Source organism: Drosophila miranda, chromosome 4 (genome assembly GCF_003369915.1).
Source record: "Drosophila miranda strain MSH22 chromosome 4, D.miranda_PacBio2.1, whole genome shotgun sequence".
Taxonomy (NCBI): Eukaryota; Metazoa; Arthropoda; class Insecta; order Diptera; family Drosophilidae; genus Drosophila; species Drosophila miranda.
Genome location: NC_046677.1, coordinates 28,958,082 through 28,985,050, shown reverse-complemented (window position 1 = coordinate 28,985,050; position 26,969 = coordinate 28,958,082). Strand labels below are relative to the sequence as shown.

The 26,969-nt window shown below is 45.7% G+C and overlaps 3 protein-coding genes across 14 annotated transcripts in view; 1 reads left to right on the top strand and 2 right to left on the bottom strand.

The window, feature by feature from the left end:
- Window positions 1-26,969, top strand: part of LOC108162501 (calcium/calmodulin-dependent 3',5'-cyclic nucleotide phosphodiesterase 1) — a 113,757-nt gene that overhangs the window by 58,778 nt on the left and 28,010 nt on the right. For 5 of the 10 annotated variants that reach the window (XM_017297272.2, XM_017297270.2, XM_017297273.2 and 2 more), the window contains exon 2: window positions 11,664-12,338. The exons of the other annotated variants lie outside the window; for them this stretch is intronic. In XM_017297272.2, the coding sequence (XP_017152761.1) occupies window positions 11,876-12,338 (463 nt within the window). In that variant the 5' untranslated portion in view covers window positions 11,664-11,875. The remainder of the gene's footprint in view (window positions 1-11,663; window positions 12,339-26,969) is intronic. 10 annotated transcript variants of the gene reach the window in all.
- On the bottom strand, window positions 17,813-21,696 carry LOC108162503 (maltase 2). Of its 3 annotated transcripts, XM_033394110.1 has the most exons (7): window positions 21,614-21,696; window positions 20,028-21,204; window positions 19,816-19,966; window positions 19,561-19,756; window positions 19,370-19,510; window positions 18,021-18,107; window positions 17,813-17,954 (listed from the first exon to the last, which is right to left on the bottom strand). In XM_033394110.1, exons 2-7 carry the CDS (start codon window positions 21,165-21,167, stop codon window positions 17,828-17,830), a joined length of 1,842 nt encoding a protein of 613 aa, XP_033250001.1. In that variant the 5' UTR covers window positions 21,168-21,204; window positions 21,614-21,696; the 3' UTR covers window positions 17,813-17,827. The 3 variants fall into 3 exon arrangements, with proteins under 3 accessions (XP_033250001.1, XP_033250000.1, XP_017152766.1); XM_033394109.1 differs by lacking the exon at window positions 21,614-21,696 and having other exon boundaries at window positions 20,028-21,552; XM_017297277.2 differs by lacking the exons at window positions 17,813-17,954; window positions 18,021-18,107; window positions 21,614-21,696 and adding an exon at window positions 19,110-19,292 and having other exon boundaries at window positions 20,028-21,542.
- Window positions 22,862-24,848, bottom strand: LOC108162504 (maltase 1). Its single transcript, XM_017297279.2, has 3 exons — window positions 23,598-24,848; window positions 23,192-23,538; window positions 22,862-23,137 (listed from the first exon to the last, which is right to left on the bottom strand). The coding sequence occupies exons 1-3, from the start codon at window positions 24,801-24,803 to the stop codon at window positions 22,921-22,923; spliced, it is 1,770 nt and encodes a 589-aa protein (XP_017152768.1). The 5' UTR covers window positions 24,804-24,848; the 3' UTR covers window positions 22,862-22,920.

Genomic DNA, 26,969 nt, shown 5'->3' with positions numbered 1-26,969 from the left:
AGGGTAAATTCATTATGCCATTGAGTGCAAGCCGTCAGAAGTGGGCGAGTGGGTGAGTGGGAGGTACGGCACCGACATACTGTCTGATGTACCGAAAAATCGTTGCATATCGTTAGGCGCAGGCACGTGTCCGTCCGTGTGTGAGTGCCGTGCCCCGCCGACGCCATAACCATTAAGCCAACGCCTCGGTTGCGTGGACCCGGACCCGGCCGGATCAAATTTCAGTGCAAGACAGCGCCAGCGTCCCGCAAAAGTATGCTACGGCGAAATAACTTCATCAATTCCGTCGATATCCCATTATCGTTTGTGCCACACGCAAAGTGTCAGTGTATGAGTATCTGTGCGTGTGCATATCTGTATCTGTGTGAGCACATGAGTGTTCCGATGTGTCCATGAGTGCCGCTGATGTGTGGGTACCTAAGTGACGATATGTGAGTGTTTTTTGGGTGTGGGTGTGTTGGGTCATTGCCTGCTTAAGTGTGGGTGTGTATCTGTGTGTTGATTTTATTAGGCCGCCGAGTGCCACCGCCCAGCAATTGTTTGCTTAAAAGTTTTTCACACACCGAAAGTCAACGCTGTCTGCTCTTTGGCTTTAGCTTTTGATTTTCCTCCAGAGTTTTTCCTCTCAGTGCCAGAGCCAGAGGACGAGCACGTCCTTGCCCTGGCCCTGGCTTTGTCCCCAAAGATTTGGCACGTTTGCTATTTGGACATTTTCTTGCGATTATTGATTAGATAAAAACACACTGAAGAAACCGTACCACACCGTACCGTACCGTACCCCAAAGAAACAAAAGAAGCGTAAAGCCGTCGCCAAAACGAAGCAAACTTTGACAGGCACTTAAGTCACTTAACATGGCCAATGGGAGAGACTTTGTTGCCGGCTTTTATCTACCCGACGACCGGGAATTAAACAATGTGCGAAAGGACGTAGAGACAGCGAGAGAGCGACTTAGTAAATCACTCTGATTAGCCGATAAGCTTTAAGAGTGTGAACGAAGGAGGAGGAGCAGTGCTTATTCAATCAATCCAAAAGAAATCATCATCAATATTAATTTGAAGTTTGTTATGTTCGAACATAAGGCCAGTGCTTTAGGGATATTTCCGCTCTTTAAAAGGTAGGAAAACCAATGAAATGTAAGACCCAGCCACATTTCGATGGCCTAAGCCCACAAATACCTTAAGACCTCTGGCCGACATTCTGTCCAGAAAACTTTCAAAGTAATTAAAATGAAATATTATTCTTTGATTAGTTGACACGCATCTCTGCGATCAACTTTGAACCCAATTCATCTCCAATTAACCATTAGACAGACTTGTGAAATTAGCATTTAGTAGATGACTTTTCCCGCCCATAAAACCACAAACTTTTGTGCAATCTTTGGTTCGTTAGTTGCTTCCTTCTATGGAGATATCAAGGCTTTAAAATGCAAAACAAATGGCAGATGTGGATGTGGCTGGTGATTGGCTGATGCTTTCGGGATTTGAAAAGTTTTCACTGACAATTTGAAACATTCATTGCCTTTTGGCTGTGTTTGTGGGGGCACAGACGAATGGTTTCACATTTCAGCGCGCCTAGAACTAAGCCACAATCGTGTGTCAGGCACTGTGCGAGTGTGTGCGTGTGTATCTGTGTGAATTGGTTGCCTGCCAGCCACAGAACGGCAGCGAAACGAGGAAAAAAGGAAGAGTAGATTAAGTTGTCAATGGGACTTTGGGACACACTTAAAAATGTATTTTCTCTGCTAGTAGGGATACATTTCTTATAAATAACTGATATACGATGAATATTTCCTACGATATACGATTGTACACATTTTCGGGGACTATTTTTTAAGGAAAAAGCGTTTTTAAAGCGTTTCTATGCCTTTTAGACGATGTATCCAAGCTTCAAACCTATCCAATTTATCTAGAAGCTGCTGGATATGTATCTCTCCATCGAAAAACACTGAATGTTTTCCAATAGATACAGCCGACTATCGCTTTATTGGGTCTTCTCTTGAGGCCTTATCAAACATCTGATCAAAACCCTGTTACCCTCTCTTTAAGCGTAGGAAAACAGGGCCCCGGGACCCTTTTGCTTGTCGGGTAAATATATTTAAATTTTTGTTTAGTCTGATGGGCGCGACCCATCCACACGCCCACGCCTCTGCTCCCCTCTCTTTGGCCCTGCCACTGGCGTCTGTTTCCTGTTTCCATTGACAATTTTCTGACAGTTTTCGGCCAGCTTTTTTGTGTTTGTGATTTTCGGTTTGCGGTTTATTGTTGGGAAGCCACTTTAATTAGGAAAACTTTGGGAAAACAAACCAGGATCCAGCTGTCGTCCTGGGAGCCCGCGCAGGTGAACGCGAAGGACGAGAGAGGAGAGGAAACGCATTTGAATTGCTAATCAAGTTGTTGATTCATGAAATGTGACGCAACCTACGAGTGAAAAAGAAATCAACAGTCTTAAGAAGTTTTTAATGATGCTGCAGTGAAAGTTTTTTGCAGCAAAACAAAAAACAAAATCAGGAAAAAACAGAAAAAGAAAAATCCAAGTGTAATTTGCTTTTAATTAATGCTGACAAAGGAGTGCAGAGTAGAACTTGGCTGATGGCCAATTGGGCCATACGGTTCGAGCGGGCGATAAACATGCCAAAGCGTCAAAAGCCGGCCCTGGAAAACTAACTCAGGAAGTTAGCCATCGCCAGGAATGGGCCAGAAGTCCGGAGGGGACTGAACCGAAAGGGGCTTCCCAGAGACAGAGCAGAGCTCCGTGCTCCTGGCATTTCAATGGGAAAGTTTCGGGCTCACGGAAGCCAAAAAGCTCTGCGGAAAATGTTGCATATTTTCGCGGCCTTAGCTAAAAGTTTGTTGCACTATGCAAATAACAAGAATGTCGGAAAGTTTGCGGCAAAATCCACAGCCGGCAACTTTGTCCAAGATATACATAATCACAAAATGATTGTAATTTCTGGCAACAAAATCTGGGCGGTGGGGGTTGGGTAGGGGTTTAAGGAATGGTAATTGTTTTAGCTACAATTTTACGAGCATACACAAAACAACAGTTCTCCTCTTGAAACCCAGAGCACGTTCTCCAGAAACGAAATAAGGTTCTCAAGAAAAAGGTACCCTAAAAGGTGCCCTAAGAGGTGCGCTCTCCTCCCACACATCTTCCAGTATTGCATCATCCTCCACTCTATACACTAGACCACAAATTTATGGCGCCACTTGAGTGTGCATTTGATGATGTCACTAATGTGTTTTTTTTTCTGGGGGGGATACACGTACAACCTCATAAATCGCATTTAATTGCTCGAATACCTTAATAAATGAATAGGAATTCCCATTCCCGGTTTTTGGGGGTGCCCCCGCTAATAAACTTGATAAATGACAGTGGAGCCATGCAGCCATTTTGAATTTCACACCATTACAAGTGCTAACACAGGGGGAGAGGGGGTGGCCCAAAAGATTTTGAGAAATTGCGCATCATTTCGCAGGAGCACAAAGGGGCCAAGTGGTGTCGAGTGGAGACTCTCCAAGTGATTTGCCAAATCATCAACACAGATGAGCAAAGGAGTGGGTGTGGGTGGGTTTCTGTGTGCGTGTAGGGTAGAGAATGGGCATGTTGATTTGCCCAAAAAGTCACAACTTTTGTTTGTTGGGCAAATACAAATAAAAAATAAGCAAACATCAAAAAAGGAAAGCATACGCATCCTTTGGGGGGATTTGGGGGTGGGTTGTTGTTGATTTTCGCTGTATTTTCGGGGAATGTCCTTAATCCTGGGTCCCTATCCGAGGAGCACATGTATCGCATGCCTTTGTCAGGCACAAAATCAAAGTTGCATTTCCATTTCGAGGAAAATCCACTCCTTTTGGCAATTTTCCGCTTGAATGCAACAAAGTAAAAGCGCACTCAAAGAAAATGTTTGCCATGAATGGGGAATATTTATTCTTTAATCTGGTTTTTCTTGGAAAAGTTGGGAAAACATGTTTTCCTAGGAAAATGAACTTTGAAGAGCAATCAAAAATCATTGAACACACGAGTACTGGCACATCCTTCAGCTATGAGGCACTATCTATAGGATTTATGGCCCCATCTTTTTCCGAGTGTACATTTCTGGCCAAGAAACACAAAGAGCACAAGTTTTATGGCCAAAACAGCTAACTGACTTTGTTCGGTTGGCCAGGGCCCCCCAGGAATAGTTGGTTAGCCATTCGGCATTGTGTGGCATTGTGTGCCTGCCACTAATCGAAAGTTTCCTTCTTTTTGGATATCCAAATGAAGTGTTTGCAGCCGGGTGTGGGTGGGGGTGAGTGGGGCAGAGGCTCTTATGCAAAACTGTTGCAAAAAGTTTTCGCACTTTGCGCAGAGAGAAAAGCCAGCGAGAACGTGCCACACAGAAACGGCAGCAGCAACAGCAACAGCAACAATGAAGTCGTCGCCTTGATTTGTTTGCTTCCCCACTCGGATTCAATGAGTTGCACAAGAACCCCAACTTCCAAGCGAACTTCCAGACAATCAACTGTGGAGCATGGGGCATGGGGCAGGGGGCACAGAGAGTTGGAACGTTGGACAGCTGCAACAGCTGCAAGTGCAAACAAAATGAGGTCAGTTCTGGTGTTGCATGTTGCCGGGGCATTAGGGTAAACTGTTGATAGACGTTGAACGACGGACGACTGACTAATCACCAACTGCATCGGAGAAGCGCCACCAGAGGGGGGCACCAAGGGGGGGTGGGAGTCAGGAAGGGCCATATGAAAATGAAGCCGCATTAATGTCTTTAAAAACAGTTTCCGCAGGGATCTGCAGAATACTAACCATCTAGAAGGGTCTACTTTGTGCTCTACAAAAGAGATAGATACAGATAGATTCTGGAGAACCTTCTGTGCAAACATTATCAATCACCATAGCACTTATCGATTATGAATGCTTTTCCCATCTATCGATTATCCTTTTATCCCTTAACGCCCCGAATGCTTGTGGGAAACATCGCCAGCTGCAGGACCCGGCACTTATTATAGCTTATCCTTCCGCTTAAACTCTTCCCCTGCGGACAACCGCAATCCTTGTGTCCAACCCCCCACTATTCTCCACCCCTTATCCGCCCTTTATGCACTGCGTATGTCATAAATAATAAATTTATGAGAGTCGCTGCATTGTGTTTTGTGGTTCCTTTGGTGCAGGTCCTGCCCGGAGGGGCAACCGGTTCCACAAACCTTCCATTTAATTGACAATTGTCGGCAGCCGAAACAGAAATACTCGCTAAAACCCATAAAACATTGACAAAGTCAGCGGTGTGCAAAAATAAACACGACGCGGGACGGGACAGCATCTTCAGGAAGGATGCCTCGAGAAATAAGTTCTCACAGACGCATACCCTCCCTCCCTCGCTCCCCCGCTCCCTGCCCGACATTTCTATTTGTCGCCTGGCGCACAGGACACGGAGTACATAAAGCAGGGCCAAAAACCCTCCCCCTTACCCGTCCTCCCCGCTTTGTGCGCACACATATTTTTTGACAATTTATTTATGCGTTTAATAACGACATCATCAGCATGTAAGCGTGTACACCGACGAGCAGTACATATTCGCATTTACATATATGATGTACGTCCAAGGAGGGGAGATGCTGAGGTGGAGCTTCGCCTCGCCAGCCGCCACCCACCCACGGGGTAGCAATAAAAATGTCGCTGATTTGACAATGTGCTTTATGTTCAGGGAAGTTCTTCCTAAAAAGCTTTCAGCATACAGTATCCCTCCACCCCCCACACCCCCCATCCGACAGCTGGGGGCGGGGAGGGTCTCAACTCATTATGCAGTAATTTTAAATGACTTAAAGCTGTTGGAAAAAACTTATGCAGCAAGGGTTAGGGTTTCTCCTGGGGAAATTCCTCTAAAGGGCACAGAAAATGTTGTGAAAAATGTGAAAGGTGGAGAGTGTGTACCCCAGTCTAGGGTCTTTGAAGGGTTGTGAAAATGGTGGATACTTGTATCCCCCCCCCCATAAATATCCATAAATGCATATATTTGACCACTTAAAGCGGATGATTCCCAGTTCTATGGCCAGGGTCCTTTGCCTTGGCACAACTACAATTTATTCAGGGAATCAATTCGAAGTTTAAGTACTCTTCAGCACTGAATCCTGCCCCTTGGAAGGACAACTGTTGGACCTATGTATAGTTGATTGCCAATCTTGAGCAATTATTTTGCCTGAGAATCGTTTTCGCATTGTTTATGTTGGCTGAATGGGACAACGAGTAAACAAACATGGCCATAAATAAGCAGCTAATAAGGATAATTGCCTCCTTTACAAATTGTGGCTGGAACAAGTCAAATGCAGAAAGAGAGAGAGCAACCAATGAGGGACGCAGCCTAAGTCCTGCGTGCACAGGAAACAGCATACAAAGCAGGCGCACACAGACACACACAGACACCCAGACGGGGACACACAGATACCAACATATCTACAAGTCAAAATAGTAATAAATTGCTAAAGAAAATTGCGTGGTGCTGCGTTGAGAGCAAAAACGAACGGGAACGGGAACGGGAACCGGAGCCCCCCAGTCAAGTTGGGCCGCAAAAACAGAACATATGGACAAGGCTGTGTGGAGGAGGTCCTTTGAATTTTATATGTGTGCAAAAAGTGCGAAGGGTGTGGGGTGTGGGGTGTGGGGTCCATAGGGTACGGTATGGGGCCAGAGTCCAAAGACAGACATCCTTATTTATGGTCGTGCGGTGCGGCAAATTAATAATGCGACTTTTCTCATTTGTTTGCTCCGTCGTCGTAGTCGTCGTCGTCGTCGTCGTCGTCGTCGTCGTCGTCCTTCTATGTAAATGGGTATTTGTGGTAGGAACTGCATTTAACCATCACAGCTGGGTGTCCTGTACGCAAACGTACAAGAAAGTGAGCTGGAAGGAACTCTAGATACCTATGGGACACCGAATACTTGGATTTATTTCCAACTGTGGAGAAAAAGGCCAACAATTCCAAGAATCATGTGAAAAATTAGGCAACCAAAATGGGGACAACTTCTTTCAGAACCGCCTTAGAAAATGGTTATTTTTAGCTGTGATAATAAGCTGATGATAAAGTGTATTCAAAGATACAAGTATTCCCTATAAAACCAGCAAAATTCAGTTACATATCTCTAAAACCTGGGAGACCACAGCTTTTTCTTCCAAGAACCTCCCGAACCTTTTCTAATCTTCAAATCAACCTCTGGCTGTCCAGATATACCCTCAATGCCCCGCCGCATACTCTGTACCAAACAAAATGTAGAAACAACAACAATTTGCAATTGAAATGCGAGAAGCAGTCGAGTCGGGTTGGGAATGATGATGTGGTTCCCCATAGGCGATGATCATGATGGGAAGTCACAGGCTGGCTGACTGCAGGACTGGCTCTTGTTGCCTTTTTTTCACATATCCTGATGTTTCCTTTGGCCCAAAATGCTAATGAGCCGAGTCATGGAATGCTCTCTCTCTCTCTCTCTCTCTGCCTGAGGAGTGTCGCACTCGTCGGTGGCAGTGGCAGTGGCAGTGGCAGGGACAGTGGGCAAATTTATAGCACTTCCTGTTGGGAAGGACGAGGGTCTGGGAAGGACTCTTGGTTTCGTACAGTCCTCCTTTCAATTACATGCAATTTCTTCTGCTTTTTTATTGCATCCCATCGATCCGATGGGGAATGCAGTGTGTGATTAACGGGGCACAACAAGTCCTTGACGCTGGTGTCGTGTATGCCACGTCCACGTCCTCTCCTGTCATGTCCTGTCCTGTCCTGTCCCGTCCTGTCCCGTCCTGTCCCGTCCTGTTTGGGTGGGGGGCGGCTGTCCTGCGCAACATTCTTCGCACAAACTATCGCACTTTAATTCATCTTTTATTTACACAAGAGACGAGACGACAAACCCGCAATGGCGTCACACTGGCGCCCATCAAACAACAACAAAAACAACGCGGAAATTACAGCAAAAACCCCACCAACATCCATGGGGCAAGGGGCAAGAGGCAATAGGCAAGAGGCGCATGTCAAAAGGCGGTGGCGGTGGCGGCAGGAACAGCAACAACCACGACAAAATTACAACAATTAAAATAAGGGGGTATACGAGGGAGCACTCGTAGTGCTGTAAGGGGGAAACCCTAGAGGAGGCTGATGAAGATATGTGGGTGGGGGTGTGGGCGTGGGTGTTGTGTCTGTGTGTAGGGAGGGAGGGAGGTCGCAAAATGCAGCTCTATTTAGGATACACTGTGACAAAAAGAGGGAAGAATTTAATGGCAAATGGGAGCAAGAGAGGAAACCCTTTCTATTTGGGATATTCATACGTTCTCTGACCGTTTCGAACCCCAAAATATTGCTCATCAAAGCTTAAAAGTAACCAATTTTTGTATCTATTGCATCTATTGATAAATATCGTTGCCTACGCTTGATTCCGATTGCCTTCGATTACGACTATATGCAAAGCCTTTTAGCATTAGAAACACTTATTCTTTTTCTTGTTGCTTATACATCTTTAAAGACTATTGAAAATAATCTAAAGACATTGCCCTCACGTACGCTTTTGAGCCAAATTTGATTGGGGGTTTGCTTTCAGCCAGTATTTAAACCTCCACTCCTTAAGAAATTTTCTAAAATTTCCTACAAATTAAAGCAGTTAAATAATTTTTGTTCCCGTCGTTTAGTTCAAATTTCTCTGAAATATTCTAAGAATTTTCAATTCACTTTAATTGGTTTTGTGCTACGAGTATCTCGATTTCATATCACAAAATGTGCATGCAATTATTTGTATCTCAAGCTGTAATTTAATACCACTATATCTACCCCTTGTGCAGGTACAGTGAGGCCTGCCTAACTAGCAGCTATATAGAGATGGGAACTCCTTGAAATGATTGGTTTCTCCTTTGTAAAAGAAATACAATATAACAAATTGCCTCCGTATTTGAAGTATTTCTGTGTGTGTGTTTCCTGTGCGGGACATTTTCCTCATTCCGAGCGAAAACAAACGTCACTTGTGTGTATGCGCTTTTAATTATTGTCGTGTGATGTTTCTGTTTCGCTTTTATTATTCCACTGTTGTTTGGCAAAGGTCCCAGCTCTGTGCTCCTGCTTCTGGGCTTAACACTCACATTAACAGCCGCATTGAGCAGAAGCTACCGACAGCCTTTAATTAAATAATTGACTTGTGTCTCTGTCTGTCCCTGCGCCTCTGAGTCTCTACCATTTCTGTGCTTCATCCTGCTATCATCTGTCAATCCAATGCGACACAGCCAGACACAAAACACAAGATACAAGACACAAGAGGCCGCCTGGAGTGGGAGATGCTGGATGCTGAATGCTGGATCAACAGTATCTAGATAGATACGTTTAAGTACGATGCTGGCTAAATGTCTGTCAGGAATTGGGTTCATTGAAACTTTTCGCCTGCTGACTTTTGTCCGAGCAGAAAACAAAACAACTGCGAAAAAAACTATCATAAGCTGTATTATTTATGGGGGTTGGGTCGCCAAACTTTTGTATGGAAAAAATTTAAAAATTTCTTCCATAAACGGAGTTCCCTGAACCGGCACTAAGGGTTGTCCACCCTGCCACATGGGGGGGGGAGCTGCACAAAGATAACGTATACTTTGTACGATTTATGATGCCGCAGCGGAGAAATGTTCCTTTGTGTGTGTGTGTGTGTGTGTGTGTGGCACTGGCATTGATTCTCGAGCGAATATCTTTGCGTTAATTGAGTCATAAAGGCGGCGGTTATTGATACCTCATTAGGCAAGCCGATAAACACGGCGTATGCGCAATATTCCCACCCAAAACGCAACTTTGAGCGAGCTCCGTGGGAATATTTAAGTTCCCGGCAGCTGCTACTGGCATTTTCCATTCGATTTTTAAAGCAGCAGCTCCATCAAGTGGACAAAACGAACTACACAAAAGGTTAAGGGGCGCGCCAGGCCATGGGGGTTGATGCGGGCCTTGCCACAACAACAACAACAAAAGCAAGAGTTATGTGTACAAAAAGAGTTAATTAAAATTTTGTGATTATCATTTGAAATTAATCTGGTTAGACATTCTTAGGAGGCGGCGTTGGAAAGCCAACAAAAGTCATTAACTTTTTTTTAACATATCATTTTATTAGCCATCGCGGTTAATGTTTTAACTATAAGCCGATTATAGGCAGAAACTAGATTAACCTGGGGTTTTTTAATGATCCCAGTTTGTAATTTAGTTTATAAATAAAATGGGAGGAAATTGGATGTAAATGGAAAGGGGCAATAGTTCATGGCCTTTCCAGGCAACAACCATAGAATATATATAATGATGAATGCATAGTTTGAGCATAGAAAAGAGAGAGAAATATATAAACTCTGAAGTAGAATTTCTCTTTTGAGAATAGTCCGTAAAGTATTTCAGAACTTTTGCCCTAAATATTCAACAGAAACCCAGAATTTCTGCACTCAAAAATACCTTTGAGCTGCTCCTCTTCAACCGCAATAAAATATTCTTTGGAAAATATTCTTCTCTTCGGTTGACTCGTCTATGCTCAAGGCAATAAAGATTCCTATCGTATAATTGCTGCCAGACAAAGTAATATAAATTTCACTAGTTTTCAACTTTCCGAATGAATTCCATAGCTTGAATATTTCACAGCTCTCACCTAATTAAGGCTCTCAGCTGTGCTGTTTGTTTGGCTCTTAATTAAGTGGCTAACGATGATTGAGGCGCCTCGCCTTTTCGCATTAAACTTATAATAGTTTTTGGGCAGAAAGACGCCTTGCACTATTCCCCAAAAGGCGAGCACGTAGTGCAACTGTCTTTTTAAACAAATTTCGGGTGAAAGTGAGGTCTCAAAGGCATGGAGAAAGTGAAATGCTTAAGGCCATTGTGCCCCAAAGAACGGGGGGCTGCCTCCATGAGACACGTGACGTCTTAAAAGTGTCGCCATTTTGCTTTATTTGAGGGACGTGACAACCCCAAAGAAATGCGTTGCAAATGTTGCAACTTTTTTGGAGTTGAAGAGACCTTTAAAAAGGGGGCAACACACACCCACAGAGTGTGTGGCATTGTGGCATTGATGGATTTGTGATAAATGGACTGACATTATGGCCAATATGCAAACGTCAGAACGAGAGGCGATAAAATCTGAATCAAATAAAGCCAAACAACGCCAGTCAAAACAAGTGAAACGGACAGCAGGGGGGACGGTGGGTGGGGACGGTGCGACCCAGCAGACAGGCGAAGCAAATAATTGACAACAGCATGGACAAAAAACTGCAATTAGAGACGGGGGAGGGGGGGCTGCGACAGGCACTACACTGTACAGCCAAGAAAAACAATATTTTCGCCTGTCAATCGAAAAAAGCCATTTATCCTTCATAAATACGAGTATCTGTGCCAAAACAATCAGAGAGACACAGAAACCATATTTTTATTCACTAAAAAAATGCCATTTTCTGATGGAAACTGTCATCAGGGATGTACGTAGATCGCGGTTAGGGGAGGAAGGGTGGTGTGAAAACTCCACTACAAAATTCGATTTATTTAACTCAATTTTTTTCAATCAATTTCTGTTGAAATATAAGGCATATATGGAGATGTATGCTGATGGATTTATCATTTTTTATGGCCTGCACAACGCTGCGTATGCGTAATATTCGAATTTGCATTTACGAGTATTTATGTTCCTTTCCTTTTGCCAGAAAGACACCCATAAAAAATATAGAAGAAATTGTGATTTCAAGTGAATTTTAATTGCTAAATTGTTAAAAAGAAAAGTAATCAAATATAAATTCAAGTCTACGAGTTTTTGGCGCACATCGACAAGGCACAAAGGTTTCCCCCACGGTTTACGGTTCAAGCAAAATGCATTTTCACATATAATTCGGAAAATCTATTCGGAAGATCTATCAAAATGGGTGACACTATCGATGAGGCGCCCACGCCGACGCGACGAGATAAACCGCAAAGTTTGAACATTAGCCAGGAGGAGGCATCGGCAACGGCAGCGGCCACCTCCTCCTCCATCCCAATACCCGCATCACGCAGTCCGCGCAGCAAAATGCGACTTGCGGAACGCGACCAGAAACGCGAGCACTCGGCGGACGGACTGGGTTCCGCGGTCAGTTGTCGGGAGGAATTCGTGGGCCTCGAGGCAGCGCCGCGCCGCGAGAGTCTCAACAGCTGCGAGGCGGGCAGTCCCGGCAGTGCGCTATCCACCAGTTTTGGCAAATCTGCTGTTGGCCGTCTCAACTCCTCCAGGTACTCGTCCGGCGTCACGGGCAGCGTCAGTGGCAGCCTCTTGGGCAGCCTCGTCGGCGGCGGCACCACCACCCGCAAGTGTGTCCTGACGCTGGACGGGTACTCCTACGTAATAGGTAAGTGGGTGGGAGGGAACATAGGGAGCACGTACAAAGAAAAGACTTAACAAAGGAGGTATCGAATGAAAGGATAGGATGCCAGGGAGTACAGTGGCTGTAGAAGTCACCTTGGCGCCAGCTGCCCTTTATTCGAAACTCTGCCCCGAACAGAACAGCCCAGCGCTTGTCGAACAATAAGAAAAATGAAAGCCGAAGGAGTCTTAAGCTCAAGTTTTAATTTCATTCAACTTTTACCAGTAAATAATACGTACATTTATATATGCACATATGTCTATGACTTACGAGTATTTTTCTATCGTTTCATTGCAGGTAAGTCAACCGAAAGGAGACCAAACGCAAACGCACAAGAATAAGAAACAGATTGAAGAGCAATTCTGCTGCTGCTGCCCCTCTGTGGCAGGTAGGTGGCTGCCTGGCTCGTTGCAGCATTAAATTGAAAATGAAATTGAATTTCCCACGAGTTGGACTATCATAAAAGTTAGCTCTGCCGCGTAGCCCTACGTCCGACGCCCTGCCCCCATTTGGGGCGTGGGAGGATACAAATTTATGAGAAACTTTTTATGCTTCTTGCATATGCCACGCAGCAACCAACAACAGTCGCTTAGGAATAATGGAAATGGAAACTCCTTTCAAATAAGCAAAAATGGGGGAAAAGTCTCTGGCCAGGTGGAAAAGCTGCTGGGGCTGCGGTTCGTTTTGAGTGGCAGCCTTTGTGACCCACGTCCGATAGCAGCCTTCTATCCTTGCCTATCCTTTCCTTTCCCTCATACGAGTAGTATATGGTGTACATAGGTATTTACCCTGTCCTGTTGTGTGTGTGTGTGCACGAGCTCTCTTTTGGCCGGTCAGTTGGCAGTCTGTTTTCTTGGCTAATAAACTGCCAGCCAACCACATTGTAAGCACATTGTGTGCGTTGCAGGTCTGCTGGCCCGTGTGTCCATTCGAGATTAAAATTCATGAATTGAATTTTCGTAGGAAATGAATTTGCCAGCACTGATGAAATCCACTAGATATTAGGCCACAAAAACATGCAACTTTTTGAAGCGAAGCGATTTTAAGTGGGTTTCGATGCCCATATATTTTTGAAATTCAAAACGATTGATTGTCTTAAATATTGATGGTGGTCTTGAGGCTTGTTCCGGCCATTTCCCAAGAACTGTCTCCTTTTGTTCGTATATTTTATTGATTTCTGTTTTAACCTTGAATACTGTGTAGATTTTTCTCTCATAAGTAAGCCGATCAAACAACAAAACGATTATGTTTTCCATGTGTAAATGCCTACTGCCTTTAATTTCTTTATTGTTTCATTAAATCCCTCTTTCATTCGCAATCGTGTTACCCCTTTTCAACTTTTTCCAAGAATTCAATTCGATTTGGCCAATTCCTTTAAGCCAAGGTCATGGAATGTGCCCCCAGCCTGTGGTGGTGGTGGCTCGTTTACTCGGTCACGTAGCGGCCACAAATCGTGCGGCGATTTTGAGACAAAGCCAAGAGCCAAGTCCCTAAGCCACGCCCCTCGTTTGCTGTTTTTTTTGGATACCCCATGGTCGGCGGTTGGGCAGGGATGTCTCTGAATGAATGTCCCTTCGAGACTACATTTTTCCCCCTCTTTTTGAGAACTCTTCCCAGTTCTTTTTCCCAGATATATTGCACACCATTTACTGGCTCTGGTTCCCCAAAAATTAAATCCGATTACCAGGTATCCCACAGTCGATATCTATGGTTAAAAATCCTTTTTTCTAGTGTCTTCTTTTGCCGAGGCTGTTGTCGTCGGGCGGACCCCGTCCTTTTGGCTTTCAATTTATGGGCGCTGCAATATTTTGCAAATATCCGTAGCATATCCTGCGGCGACAGCGCAGACAGCATTGCAATAAATAGTCAAGTGTTTGACTCGGCTTCGGGGGGTATCCTTTTGTGTGTGTGTGTGTTCTTGTGGTGTGTGTGTGGTGTCTGTGTGTGTGTGTGTCTCGTTGGTAGAGTGTCCTTCAATTGACATATTACACTTGTTGTTGGCCTGCTGTTCGCGGCTGTTTTGTCTTTCGCCCTGTTACTGGTTATGGCCCTCGATTTGTCTTGTCCGTCACGGACCCCGGGATTGCCTGTTGGTGTACGGCTGAGAGATACACGGCTCTGCTCTTGTCTGGCCTCGAGCGCCGGAGCGCATGGCCGATCAAGCGTGGGACCGACAAGTTGAACGCATTGACAGGGACATGGACAGTGCCCCCCGCCCCCAATAGGCGGCTTAATTGATGTTCTGGCTGGCAGACAGCAGCTGGTGCTTCTTTCCCAAAAGCAAAAAGGGTTAAGTGGCTCATTTAGCTTGTGGTTCAATGGGTTTTCGTTTCGCCATTTTGGCTAATTTGGTGAAACGATTTTTAGGTAATTAGATTTTGAAATAATGGAAAGTCCTGAAAGGATTAAAAAGCATTAATCTAAGAATAATAATACGTACCTTTTGAAAGAAAAAACTAAAAATCGGCATATAATTTCACTAATTTAAAGCTAGAAAAATAAAAGTCATCGAAAAAACCGATACATATCGATAAAAATAGATATATACTCAATTTCGATATTAATCGTTTCTTAAAAGTCGTTTGAAATCGGTAACCATCTCTACCAGTGATCGTCTCGCACACAATCACATGTTTTGCAGGCCGTTTGTGTGCGTAGACAGCAGGCAAAAGAGACTGTTATACACCCAACAACTGTTATACATGTATGCGTGAGCGACAGAGCAGCAGCAGCGCACCTCCTATGCGCTAGAGGGACTTATGAGAGAGGGCCTTGCCCATAGCTATCTACACCCATTAGACCGTACTTTTTCCATCACAAGAGCCAACGGAGATCTCACCCAACTCAAGTGAAATGAGAGACCCAGACATATATAATCCCGTAATCCGAAAACAACGAAAATAATTCCACATTCATTAATATTAAAGCTGAGACAGGAAGTGGGAAGCCTGGGCGAACAATCATAAATTACTAGAATCCGTTGCATGCCCTCAGGCGCGGCTGCGACCGCATTACTCACATGCCTTGACCTTCCCGCGCTTTGTTCTTACCGGCCAAAAGGCGACAAGGAAATTTCATCAAATTTGCATAAATTCCGCTCAGACACAGAAAACGCACAGATATTTTTCGAATGCTAAAACGACAAAAGCCAGAGACGCACACATCACACATAAAATTTTATTGGTGTTTTGAGAAGGGAAAAGTTGGCAGCTTCATTGAATTTTCCACCGACCAACAGAGCAGGACTTTGAGGGATAATATATGCAACTTTTTTTTTCTCTCTCCCCCTCTCTCTTCGATCCTTTTATGGCAATGGCCTCTCAATTGGCTATCAATTTGGCTTAGTCTGTGCGGACCAACTTCTTCTTTCAAGTGTCAGCGACAGCCATAATAATAAAAAGGAGAAGAAGAAGAAGAGAAAAAGGCTTAAAATCAATTTTCGTTAAACCCTTTTGAGGGCACACTCGCATGGACATAAAACTGATTACCAATGGCCCGAACGTTGGAAATTTTTTAATTAAAAACAGTTAAAACTGGCGCCATCCTTGCCACCGCCCCTGCCCCTGCCCCTGACACTGTCTGCGAAATTTATGTAGCCAGCAGCCCAGCAAAAGTGGAAGAAGCAGAAAAACGAAGCCAGAAAAGTTATACGACCAAGGGATACCGCCTGGATTTGTGGCCCTTTCTACCCGTTGGCCCACCAATATACCCCCCGGCTCAGTGTTGGGGGGGTATTGAAAAATGGCGGCTGCCAGTAACAGAAACACACGCGCCGCACAGACCAAAGGCACAGACAGTGGCAGGCAGGCAGGCAGGCAGGTTAAAAGGCTGCCAAAAAGGATGCTGCTGCAGCCTCGAGCGGTGCGGCACGTCTGCCTATTCTGTCAGAGATTTTCCAACATGTTTGCTACAATTTGGCTAACTAGCACAGAGGCTTAAGCACACATTTGAGCCCTCCCTGCTCTCCGATGTCGGAGCGAACAGAAGCCAGACAGTGCGACGACGATGTGTCCTGCGTTGTCCTGGCAATGTCGAGAGGTGTTCTTGCCATAATTTGCAACTCAATTTCGCCCACTTTCAAGTGCAGCAACAAACTGGAAAGTTCGCTTAACGAAAATGTATTTCCCGCTGGACCCAAATGTAATCTAAACTTTTTAAGTATGTTCCACCAAAAAACATGATTTTCCTAATTTTTCGTTGTAAAACTTTGCTTCTATTTCAAAGATTTTTCAAGCAGAGTTCAAGCGAATGTTGGGAAAGTGTAGGCCGGATTCGTTTTCTTCAGTGTAAGGCTTCTCTGCCTGTTGTCTTTGACTGTTTGCGCTCGGGTTAATTTTCAGGCACTCGGCTGTAATTTCCCTGCCATATCCGCTTGCTGCTGCTGTCCCCGGCAGTGCTATCAACTGGCAATCATTGGCCCAACTAGGCAGACACCATCCACTCGCATTCAGGGCTGTCTTCTCTTGTGCCGAGGCATCAATGCGTTAAGTTTCCACCGACAGATGGCAGGCGGTCCTTGCAAAACGCGAAACTATTTGAATGCGGCAACAAATTGAATGAGAACGATTGTTGGCACTTTTTCCCCGTTTCGTAGTGAATGGAGAAAAGTGCCTTTTCCTCTACCTATGCGGGGCCCTCCCTGGCATCCGGGGCACATCCAGTTCTCTGTCTCTCTCTCACTCTGTCTCTAGTGGAGACAATTTATCAAGTTTGTTCACGTTCAAGTGCAGGACAGTGCTGTGCAGTCTGCAGTCTGCAAGTCGCTGACAAAGCGGGTCGGATCAAGCACGGATTTGTAAAGTGATACGGAGGCATGCGGATGCAGTCGTTGTCGCAGCGGGCGGGATGACACTTACATTTATCTGCCATAACAGAGTGTCGTAGGAGTCGGGCGACTGCTGTTTTTACACACTTTGAATGGTCGAACAGCATGTGGGGGTCGAAACGAATAAAAACTTGGAGGAGCAGGAAAGTAAGGACTAGCTGAAAGATAGATTGATGATTGTCGATTAAAACTAATTTGTAAAACTTGTCCGAATCCAAGAAGATTCATTGTATCCGTACTGAGAGAGAGTCTGAAAGAGAACTCCGATTATTTATTTGAAATCTTTTAATGCATTTATCTTTTTACACACTTATTAATAACAAAAGTCCAACAATGCCATTACAAAATCAAAGGGAAACCCCGCATTACTTGCCTTGAAACGGGAAAACCCTTGACAAAGGCCATCCATCAGCGCCCCTCGACATTTCCACTTGACAGATCTACTGGTAGAGGAAATTAAATTTCCAAATCCCAGCGGCCACATTCAACCGAAGCCGTCCTAGCCGCCAACTGTTAATGACATTTAATCTGATGTTCGTTTTATTAATTAATTAATCAATCAATCAATCAGCAAACAAGCAGCCAGCCATAGCACCCACCCAGCCACACAGCCAGACACTGGATCTGGAGCTGGAGCTGGAGAAATCAGTCAAAAGCGATGCTGATTGATTTTCACTTTGGTCCATTTGTGACGCCACAAATTGTAGAATAGCAGCGCCACTAGAACCACTTGGGCCGACTTGATGAGCTGCTTAACGAAAGTGCGTCGCTGTTCGCTGGAAGTATTGCCAAAAAGTGGTAACAAACACAAGGATAATGGTTAATGGAAAGCAGGCACTCACCTCATTACCGTCGAGCAGCGTTCGCTTAACACCAGACCTCCTCTCGGCGGCAGATTGAGCTCGAAGGCCACCGCCAGAAGGCTTTCGCTGAATTATTCAAATAGTTTATATTTAATACCAGAGACCAGCGACCAGAGACATGAACGAGACACATTCAGTGAGTGAAACGCAGCGGGGCAGACAGAAATAAGTATATCTCTTAATCCGACGAAAGCCTCGGGCTCTGGCATCTCCTGTGCAACGTGGCGTATGGGCAATGATTAAATGTTTAAAGCCTTAAGCACTTTTCCATGTTCTGTGGAACATTGTGGAAATTTTAATAGTGAAAAGTGCACAAAAAACTATTAAATTCCATTTAAAAGCTTGCGAAATTCATTTTTATCCGTTTTTAATAATTTTTGCATATTTTTGATAAATGAATTATTTAAGTACTTAACAAGAAAACTATGTATGTCGAGTGGAATATTTGGCGAGAACCGGAATATATTTAAATACTTTGGAGTTTTTATAGAATATTTCAAAGGTGTGCTGAAACTTTTGGTGCATTTTTGATTGAATTTTACTCAAAAAGTCTAAAAATTGTGCCATCAAAAATCTGCATAAAGTAAAGCAACTCTCTAGCAAAGAAGAGCATCATCCACCATCAATTTTCCAACAATTTCAAACTATTAGACAGACTCTTATCTAAACAAGTTGTTCGAGAATTTTCTAGGAGGCAATCAAAACTTTGCAACAAGCTATTGAACACCCTGGAAAAAGTTTGCGGACGATAGTTGCAATTCACAAACATTTAATTCAGTTATTAAGCGACATTTGCAAGAACTTTTTGCATCCGAGAGAAATGGGAGAGAAATGTGCTACATAAATCTTGTTCCGGCTTCGGTCCGTCCTTCTCCACGTAGTCGTGCATGAAAAATTACACTGGTCAAGCGAGCATCAGAATTGAATTGGCAAAGTCCTGGGCAAAGTGCCAGGCAAAATGCCGGCAACCGGCGACGATGTGGCCAGTAGTTCCGGCTGGCAACCCCTGCCCTTCATTAGCTCCGAATTCAATTCTTGCTGGGCCCCCGAATGGAAAACACACACATCGCTGGCTGTAGAGTCATTAATTTTCCACCCATTTTGTATTCAATCGCGTGACATTTTGAACTGGAAATGCAATTAAAGAGGAAAGTTCTCCGTCAACAGCAAAGCGTCGGTAATTCCTAGACGAGTCGGCAGACGAGACCCTCGTGCGGAGCCAGGGACAAGGCGATTGCGGCCAGGGATTGACTGAAGAAGCAGGGAAATGGAAATGCATGAGGGGGGGGAACGAAAGAGGAATCAATGTTATTGTTCATTGAACTTACCCCGGCTGATACGCGGACTCCACGCCAGCCACTTCCACGATCAGTTTCTTGGGCTGATTGAGGAACTCTGAGAGATTGACCAGCTGCTCCTCGTCGCTCACATTGATGACGGTAATTATCGAATCAAAGTTGGCAAACGATCTAAAGAGAATCCATCTTTCATTTGGGTCTCGTATTTGCTGTTCACGTACCTCTTGAAGGCAAACACCCAGCGGGAGATGGGCTCGATGGTGAAACGTCCCAGCCGCATAATGGCCGATTTCCTCAGCTCGATGAGCGCCTTATAGACCTTGTAGTGGCTCTTGGGGGCTGCTTTCTGGGACTCCAAATTGAGTTCCGGATAATTGGGATGCACAGGCAGCCAGGTCTTGGAGGCCTCGGAGAAGCCTGGAAAAAAGGAGGGGAAAAGTATAATTGAAATACAAAAGAACAATCCTTTTCTTTACCCGCATGGCTGGCATTGTTCCATTGGAATGGTGTACGCTCTGGATCCCTGGACACGTTCCTAAAGAGCTGCTCTCCCACATTTCGGGCAGGCGGATCCACTGTGTCCTCCCAGCGCATGTCGCGATAGTCCTCCATGCCCAGCTCCTCGCCCTGAAATACGACCAGAAGATAGCCCCACGAGTGACCTTTGGAGAGCGTGTGCACAACTCACATTGTAGGTGACCGCAACGCCGGGGAGTGTCATCAGCAGCATGTTCATGGCATCCACGGCGGACGGACCGAAACGGGAGGCGACACGGGGATTGTCATGGTTGCCCATGACCCAGTTGGCCGCGTGCCCACGGGGCATGTAGATCAGCCACTTCTCCACATTGTAGACAAAGTCACGCGCATCCGAGTCGCCATGCACATCCGTGATGAAGTGGAAGTTGAAGGGCAGCTGCGAGCCCCGGACGCCGTTCCGGTCCTCATAGTAGTCGGCCAGAGTCGTGAGTCCGGCATACGCCTCCGTCATCATGATGCGCGTGGGGCCCTCGGGATGTTTGGAGCTGAAGTCATCGAGCAGCTGGCGCCAGTGCTGGACCATCTCGAGCACCTCGGGCAGATCCTTGGTGTAGATGTGTGTGGTATAGTCGTAGGACAGCGGGTCCTTGGTCTTTCCACTCAGCGGCTCGTCCTCCAGGGACTCCTTCTCGAACATATGGTTCACCGCATCGATGCGGAAGCCGGCCACGCCCTTGTTCAACCAGAAGAGGATCACATCGTCCATGGCCTGGACCACGGCGGGATTGCGATAGTTGAGGTCCGGCTGCTCCTTGGTGAACTGATGCAGGTAGTACTGCTGCCGGCCCTCGTGCCACTCCCAGGCAGACCCATAGAACACCGATTGCCAATTGTTGGGCGGCTGCCGGTCCCCGTTCTCGTCAATCTTCGGATCCACCCACACATAGTAGTCCTCGTAGCCGGGCTCCTTGGCCGCCGACTTCTTGAACCACTCGTGCTCATCCGAACTGTGATTGGGCACGAAATCCAGTATGATCTTGATGCCCAGCTCGTAGGCCTTGTCTATCAGCTCCTCAAAGTCCTCCATGGTTCCGTACTCGGGCTGTATCTGCCGGTAGTCGGATATATCGTAGCCAAAGTCCACCATGGGCGACTGGAAGATGGGGCTCAGCCAGGTGGCTGTGATGCCCGTCTCCGCGAGATACTGCAGCTTCGACGTGATGCCCGGTAGATCTCCAATGCCATCGCCGTTGCTGTCCTTGAAGGATCTCGGATAGATCTGGTAGAAGACAGTGTGCTGCCACCAGTCTATGAAGTCCTCCGCATCGCTCTTCACCAGACTGGACATGCTGGATCCCTGACACAGCAGCAACGCCAGCAGTAGACTAAAAAGAGGGATTCGTATTCGGATGAGTGGAGCGTACATTTCAGGCCGCGTTTCGTTTTGTTCTGTCGAGCGCAGCCGCCTCTTGGTTCACTTTTAAACTGATTTCTAAGCCAATAATTAAAATAATTTTCCCATTAGATTCCAGGTTTTTTGTTAAATTATAATTATAACTAAGCAAATTGTTTGCACTGGCTATAATCGGAGGGCGTCGCATTAATGGAGTGCCACCTCGCGCCAATCTGCTTATCATCCGAGGCTCAAACCAAAACAAATTGCGAAACAAATTAAATGAGTAAACAAATGTCACGATTCGCTGCACTTTAGCCAGTCAATATATTCCACAGATTGGGATGAGCTTTGGCTTTTTATAGAAATCTTGATACAGAATCTCTTCTGTCTTTGCTCACCTCAAAAAAGCACAAATTGGAATAAAATTAAACACGTTCTTGCCTCGAGCAGCTGCCGGCTATTCACAGAAAGCTTTCAATAGATCATCAGATGTGATCTGCTCTGCTCTGCTGCCAGCTGATCGTAAGCTTTCAGTTCACAACTAGAGCAGAAGGGCAGGGCATGGCATGGTGTCGGTGATGGGTGAGGTGGCGCAGAACTTGGAGGTTACTCTTCTGCCCAACGTTGGAGTGAAATTGTTTTTGGAAAATGAACTTTAAACATTTACATCTTAGAATTTTGTATACAATGATTATTTAGGAGCTTGTATATGAATTCCAGAATTTGTAATCAATTTAAGTTTCGAAAAAGGATAAATAGGTTACTATATAATATATTGTAGAACTATCAATCTACTGTAAAATGTTTATTTTCCAATTTCATAACATTACCTTTAAAGAAAAGTGAATTTTCCTTGATTTTTTTTATAAACTAACTTTATTCATATTTTGGAATGTACAGTGCCGCTCAACTCAATAGATTCAACCAACTTACCGATTTATATAAAATAATTTTTTTGCATAGATTTAAAGGCTATTTATTAATATTTTCAAAATATTACAACAAATGCCTATGTATTAAAACTACTTAATTTCTTATGAAAACTGGAAAGCATTACTCTCAGTATTTAATTATAATACTCATAAGAAAATACAACATTCTGACGTCACTCAGTCGTTCTCAGCGCCGACGCTTCTTCGGACCACCTGCTGATCCTCCACCCTTCGCTCCAAGCACCTGATTGAAAGCATACAATCCACAAACAATTAACACACCTATTGAAACAGTTGAAGAACCGCAAATATTATATTAAAACGAGGCCCAAGCGCCTTTGCGAGTGTTTCTGCAATCACGGAAAGGGGAATTTTAATTAAAATCAGGGACAATAATTCAGAAAACACACAGCAGGGGATGCCGGCACCGCACCGCGCCGCAGCGTTGACATTTTTGAGTCTCTTTCGGTGAAAGTGCGACAAGAACGAACACGTACCGAAGGGCAGACAGCCCAGAAAAGTGGTCTTGCTCTGGCAATTGCTTTGCTCTCCCTCCCTCCCTCTCTCTCTCCCTCTCTCTGCCTCGCTTTAACTCAATTTAAAATTGTTTCTAACGCGCAGAAATGCAAATGTAAATGTGTTTTGGCTGTCAAATGGAATGGAAACTCAAATTAGATTGGCTGCTCGAGATACATATTAACGAAAACGAAAATAGAAAAGCTGCATTACTCGTATAATTAATGAAATACAACAACATTATACAAGTATGTTAATTATTTTCGCTTGCTCAGCTGAATGACCAGACCCTCGTAGGGTGCCAGAGCGATGGCCTCGGGACTGAGACGCTCGCCCGCACGATGCTCCGAGTCGACACCAGCGACGAGGACCTGCAGCCGATTGGGCAAATCGATAAAATCACTAATGTCCACCTGCTCCGTCTGGTTCTTGACGTTGATGATGGTCAGAAGAGTGTTTTGGCCCTTGATCTCACTGCAAATGAATGATTATGGCTAGAGAACTGTAAGGGACTCTGTCTTCTCTTACCGCTTGAAAGCAAACACCCTACGATTCACCACCTCAGGTATGAAGTCACCGTTCTTCAGGGCCGACAGCTGTCTCAGTTTCAGGAGCGACTGGTAGACCTTGTAGTGACTGCGCTGGGCCTGCTGCTGGTTGCGGAGATTCAGCTCCTTGTAGTTGGGATGGACGGGCAGCCAAGTGGCGCTGGCATTGGAGAATCCGGCATTGGCCTCGTCGCTCCACTGCATGGGCGTGCGCTCAGGGTCGCGGGAGATCCACTTGTAATTGTCGATGCCAGCCTCACAGGCGGGTTGATCCACAGTTTCCTCCCAGCTAATGTCACGGTAGTCGATCATGCCCAATTCTTCGCCCTAGAGGTCGAGAGACACGCCTTTAAAAGAGATCTCCTTGGAGAGATAGACGCACTCACATTGTAGGTCACACCGATGCCAGGCAGTGTCATCATCAGCATATTCATGGCATCCACGGACTGGGCACCAAAACGCGAGGCCACACGGGCATTATCGTGATTGCCCATCACCCAATTGGCCACGTGTCCACGGGGCATGTAGATCAGCCATCTCTCGATGAAGAAGACAAAGTCCGCCGCCAAGGAGTTGGCATTCAGTTCGGTTATGAAATCAAAGTTGAAGGGAAACTGTGGTCCCTGAACGCCCTGCGCATCCTCGTAGTAATCCATCAGCATCGTCAGGGGGGCGTAGCCCTCGGTCATCATAATCCTCAGAGGACCCTCATTTAGGGCCGAGTAGTTGTCGAGGAGCTGTCGCCAGTGCTGCAGGAGGACATAGCCCTCGTCTTGGTTCTTCGTGTAGATGTGGTCGAGGTAATCGTACGAATTGGGATCGCTGGTGGTGCCGCTCAGGGGCTCGTCCCGCTGCTGTATGTCCTCGTAAGTGTAGATGACGGCATCGATGCGGAACCCAGCGACTCCTTTGTTCATCCAAAACTGCAGAGTGTCGTCCATGGCCTGGACCACGGCCGGATTGCGGTAGTTCAGATCGGGCTGGGCGTAGGTGAACTGACGCAGGTAGTACTGTCCCCTCTCGTCGTTCCACTCCCAGGCAGAACCGGAGAAGACAGATCGCCAGTTGTTGGGCGGCACGCGAGTGCCGTTCTCCAGGAGAGTACCGTTCTCCCAGACGTAGAAGTCCTCGTAGCCATCCTCCCTGGCGATCGACTTGGCGAACCAGGGATGCTTGTCGGAGCTGTGGTTGGGCACAAAGTCGAGGATGACCTTAATGCCCAGCTCGTTGGCCTTCGCTATCAGTGCATCGAAGTCGTCCAGGGTTCCGTACTCCGGGTGAATGTTCGTGTAGTTGGAAATGTCATAGCCAAAGTCCACCATGGGCGATTCGAAAATGGGACTCATCCAGATGGCCGTGATGCCCGTCTCCTTCAGATACTCCAGCCTTGAGGTGACGCCTGGCAGATCGCCAATGCCATCGCCATCGTTGTCCTGGAAGGATCTCGGATAGATTTGGTAGAACACCTCGTTCTTCCACCAATTGTTCTTCTCCTCCAACGCCTTTTGCTCCTTCTTCGACGGTCCGCCCTGCACGAAGCACACAACTAGACCCACACTCACCGCTAGGGCAATTATCTTCCCAAAACCCATCTTCAATTGCTGTAACTTCAGTTGACAACTGAGTTCTCTCTGGGCTTCCCGTTTCACAGCTCTTTTATACCTTTCGGCCGGCCACTCAATTCCGGTTCTGTTTATTTGGCTAGGCACGGCGATCGCCTCTCAAATATTGAGACAACTGTCGGGCATTGTCAGGTATTTGTACTGTTCGTGAAGGGAATATTACTCCATTTACTCTCCGCGTAACCATATATCATTTGAACTTGTTTGTTCATCGAAACTTCTCCACTTCCCCCTCCCACGGGAGAAAATGTGTCACCTTCAAAATGAAAATAAAGTGAGAGCAGATGGAGTGGGTGTAGTACCAGTATTGGAGGATGTTGAAGGATCACAGATGGTGATTGGAAGCTAATTTTGGATTCATTTTGGGTTAGAGATAGAACAGAAGCAAATAAAGAAATGGAAGAAGCTTTAGAAAGAATTAATATAAATTTATTTAGTGTTCAAATTTGAGATACAAGTGGAGTGGCACCAAGCGGAAGCTTCTTTCGCGCGAAAACCATCCCTACCGAAGGGCACTGCTGCATGACGCGCGACACGTTTGATATTTGGTTAGAAATAAGAATAGAAGTTGTACTGGAAGGTGGATTTATGGGGGAATATGAATCACTCTGAAGTGAAATATATATTAAAATTCGTATAAATAATTACAACGAGTAAGAGATAGGGATTTCAACATTTAACCATGAACAAATTTTAATTATGTTAATTAGAAAGAGTTCACTAAAAGCCTACTCCGCCATGGCAACACACTGTAAATTGAGCCATAAGTTATTAGCTCCGTTTCCTAATTTCAAAACCGCTTTTCAGAACAAATCCCAAAGCTTGTATTTCCGCCAAACCCAGACCCAAGCCCACCTCCAACCATCAGCTCATTTATCACGCTGCAATTTCGCTTTCCAAACCGCGAACTTCCGTTGCGTGACCAGGATGTCCAAATGGAACCGTTCCGCATCTCCTATCCCCCCTCCAGTGTCCCAGCTCCCAGCCCTACCGCCATATTTCGAATGGAAGATGAAGGCTGCTGCTGCTGCTGCTTCTGCTGCTGCTGGCAGCTTAATTAAAACATGTTGCCAACATCAAAACAAACCAGTAAGCAAATGGCTGTGATGCCATTGTTAAGCAGCCACATCCACGAGCTGAAATGTTTGCCTCTAGATCCTGTGAGAGTGCTCCTCTGGCCGTAATATTGGCGGAAAATGGTGCACAAATATGTGCAGAAATCTTCACATGAACCGTGGAAAACTTGGCATAATTCAGCTACTTTCGCCGCTCGACATGAAAAGGGTTTGACGTGGGCGTGTCTCGAGTCTTTCCTATATACATATTGGGATTCCTTTGCCGGGGCCAAATCAAAGCCAAGAAAATTTGCTATAATTTCGGGGGCCCCACCCCCGCACCGTCGCTGGGGAAAACTTCAACGAAATTGGTGTTGTCCGGGGATTGGGGAGGAATACCTGACTAATCTTGCGCCTGTCGACCGTCTGTCTCGCAGAACTGTGCCAACTCACTCACCTGTCCCGGGTGGTATCCCCCACCCTTGCTGTCCCACTTTTTTGGGGGGCACCGGCGGGGGCACCTGTCTGTCCCTGTCTGCCTGTCTGTGGGCTTGTCGGTCGAGATGGTAGGACATCAGGGTTTACCTTTCATGTCGCGACTCTGATTGAATTGCTTTCGCTTTCGCGTTTCCTCCGCAATGGAGGAAGGAGCTTCAGCCTTTTGTGTCAGAATATTTTTTGGAATGGGCCGCAAATTCCTTTCGGAGCACTTTTCAATTTGACTTCTGACTCCCCGAGCACGAATAAATAAATACACACAGCCTACATTTTTTATTATGTAAATATTTAATCATATCAAAGTTTTTCGGGGGCACGGGAGGGACCCAGCCTGGCATATTAAAAATCAGTCTCCGTCTAATCCCCGGTAGCCCCAGATATTTACGAATTTAACACACGCGCCTAAACATATGCTACGGGTTTCGGAGTCCGTCCGCATACCCCCCCTTTCCACCCACTTATTTTCTCCCATATTTTCCCACTTTTTCCAAGGGGTTTCTGTCCATTGACAACCCTTGAGCTTCAACAAATTTGAATTGGGCGGCGTGTTCTCTCTTCTCTTTTTGGTTTTTTTGGGACTTGC

Bases quoted from the DNA above. Each gene is read 5' to 3' on its own strand.
- LOC108162503 (XM_033394109.1), bottom strand. From the start codon at position 21,245: ATGTACGCTCCACTCATCCGAATACGAATCCCTCTTTTTAGTCTACTG. The intron at 19,967-20,027 runs GTGAGTTGTGCA...GTCGTATTTCAG, and splicing joins GCGTTGCGGTCACCTACAAT to GGCGAGGAGCTGGGCATGGA. The intron at 17,955-18,020 runs GTGAGTGCCTGC...CAATACTTCCAG, and splicing joins CGCTGCTCGACGGTAATGAG to CGAACAGCGACGCACTTTCG.
- LOC108162504 (XM_017297279.2), bottom strand. From the start codon at position 24,803: ATGGGTTTTGGGAAGATAATTGCCCTAGCGGTGAGTGTGGGTCTAGTT. The intron at 23,539-23,597 runs GTGAGTGCGTCT...CTCGACCTCTAG, and splicing joins GCATCGGTGTGACCTACAAT to GGCGAAGAATTGGGCATGAT. The intron at 23,138-23,191 runs GTAAGAGAAGAC...ATTCATTTGCAG, and splicing joins AGGGTGTTTGCTTTCAAGCG to TGAGATCAAGGGCCAAAACA.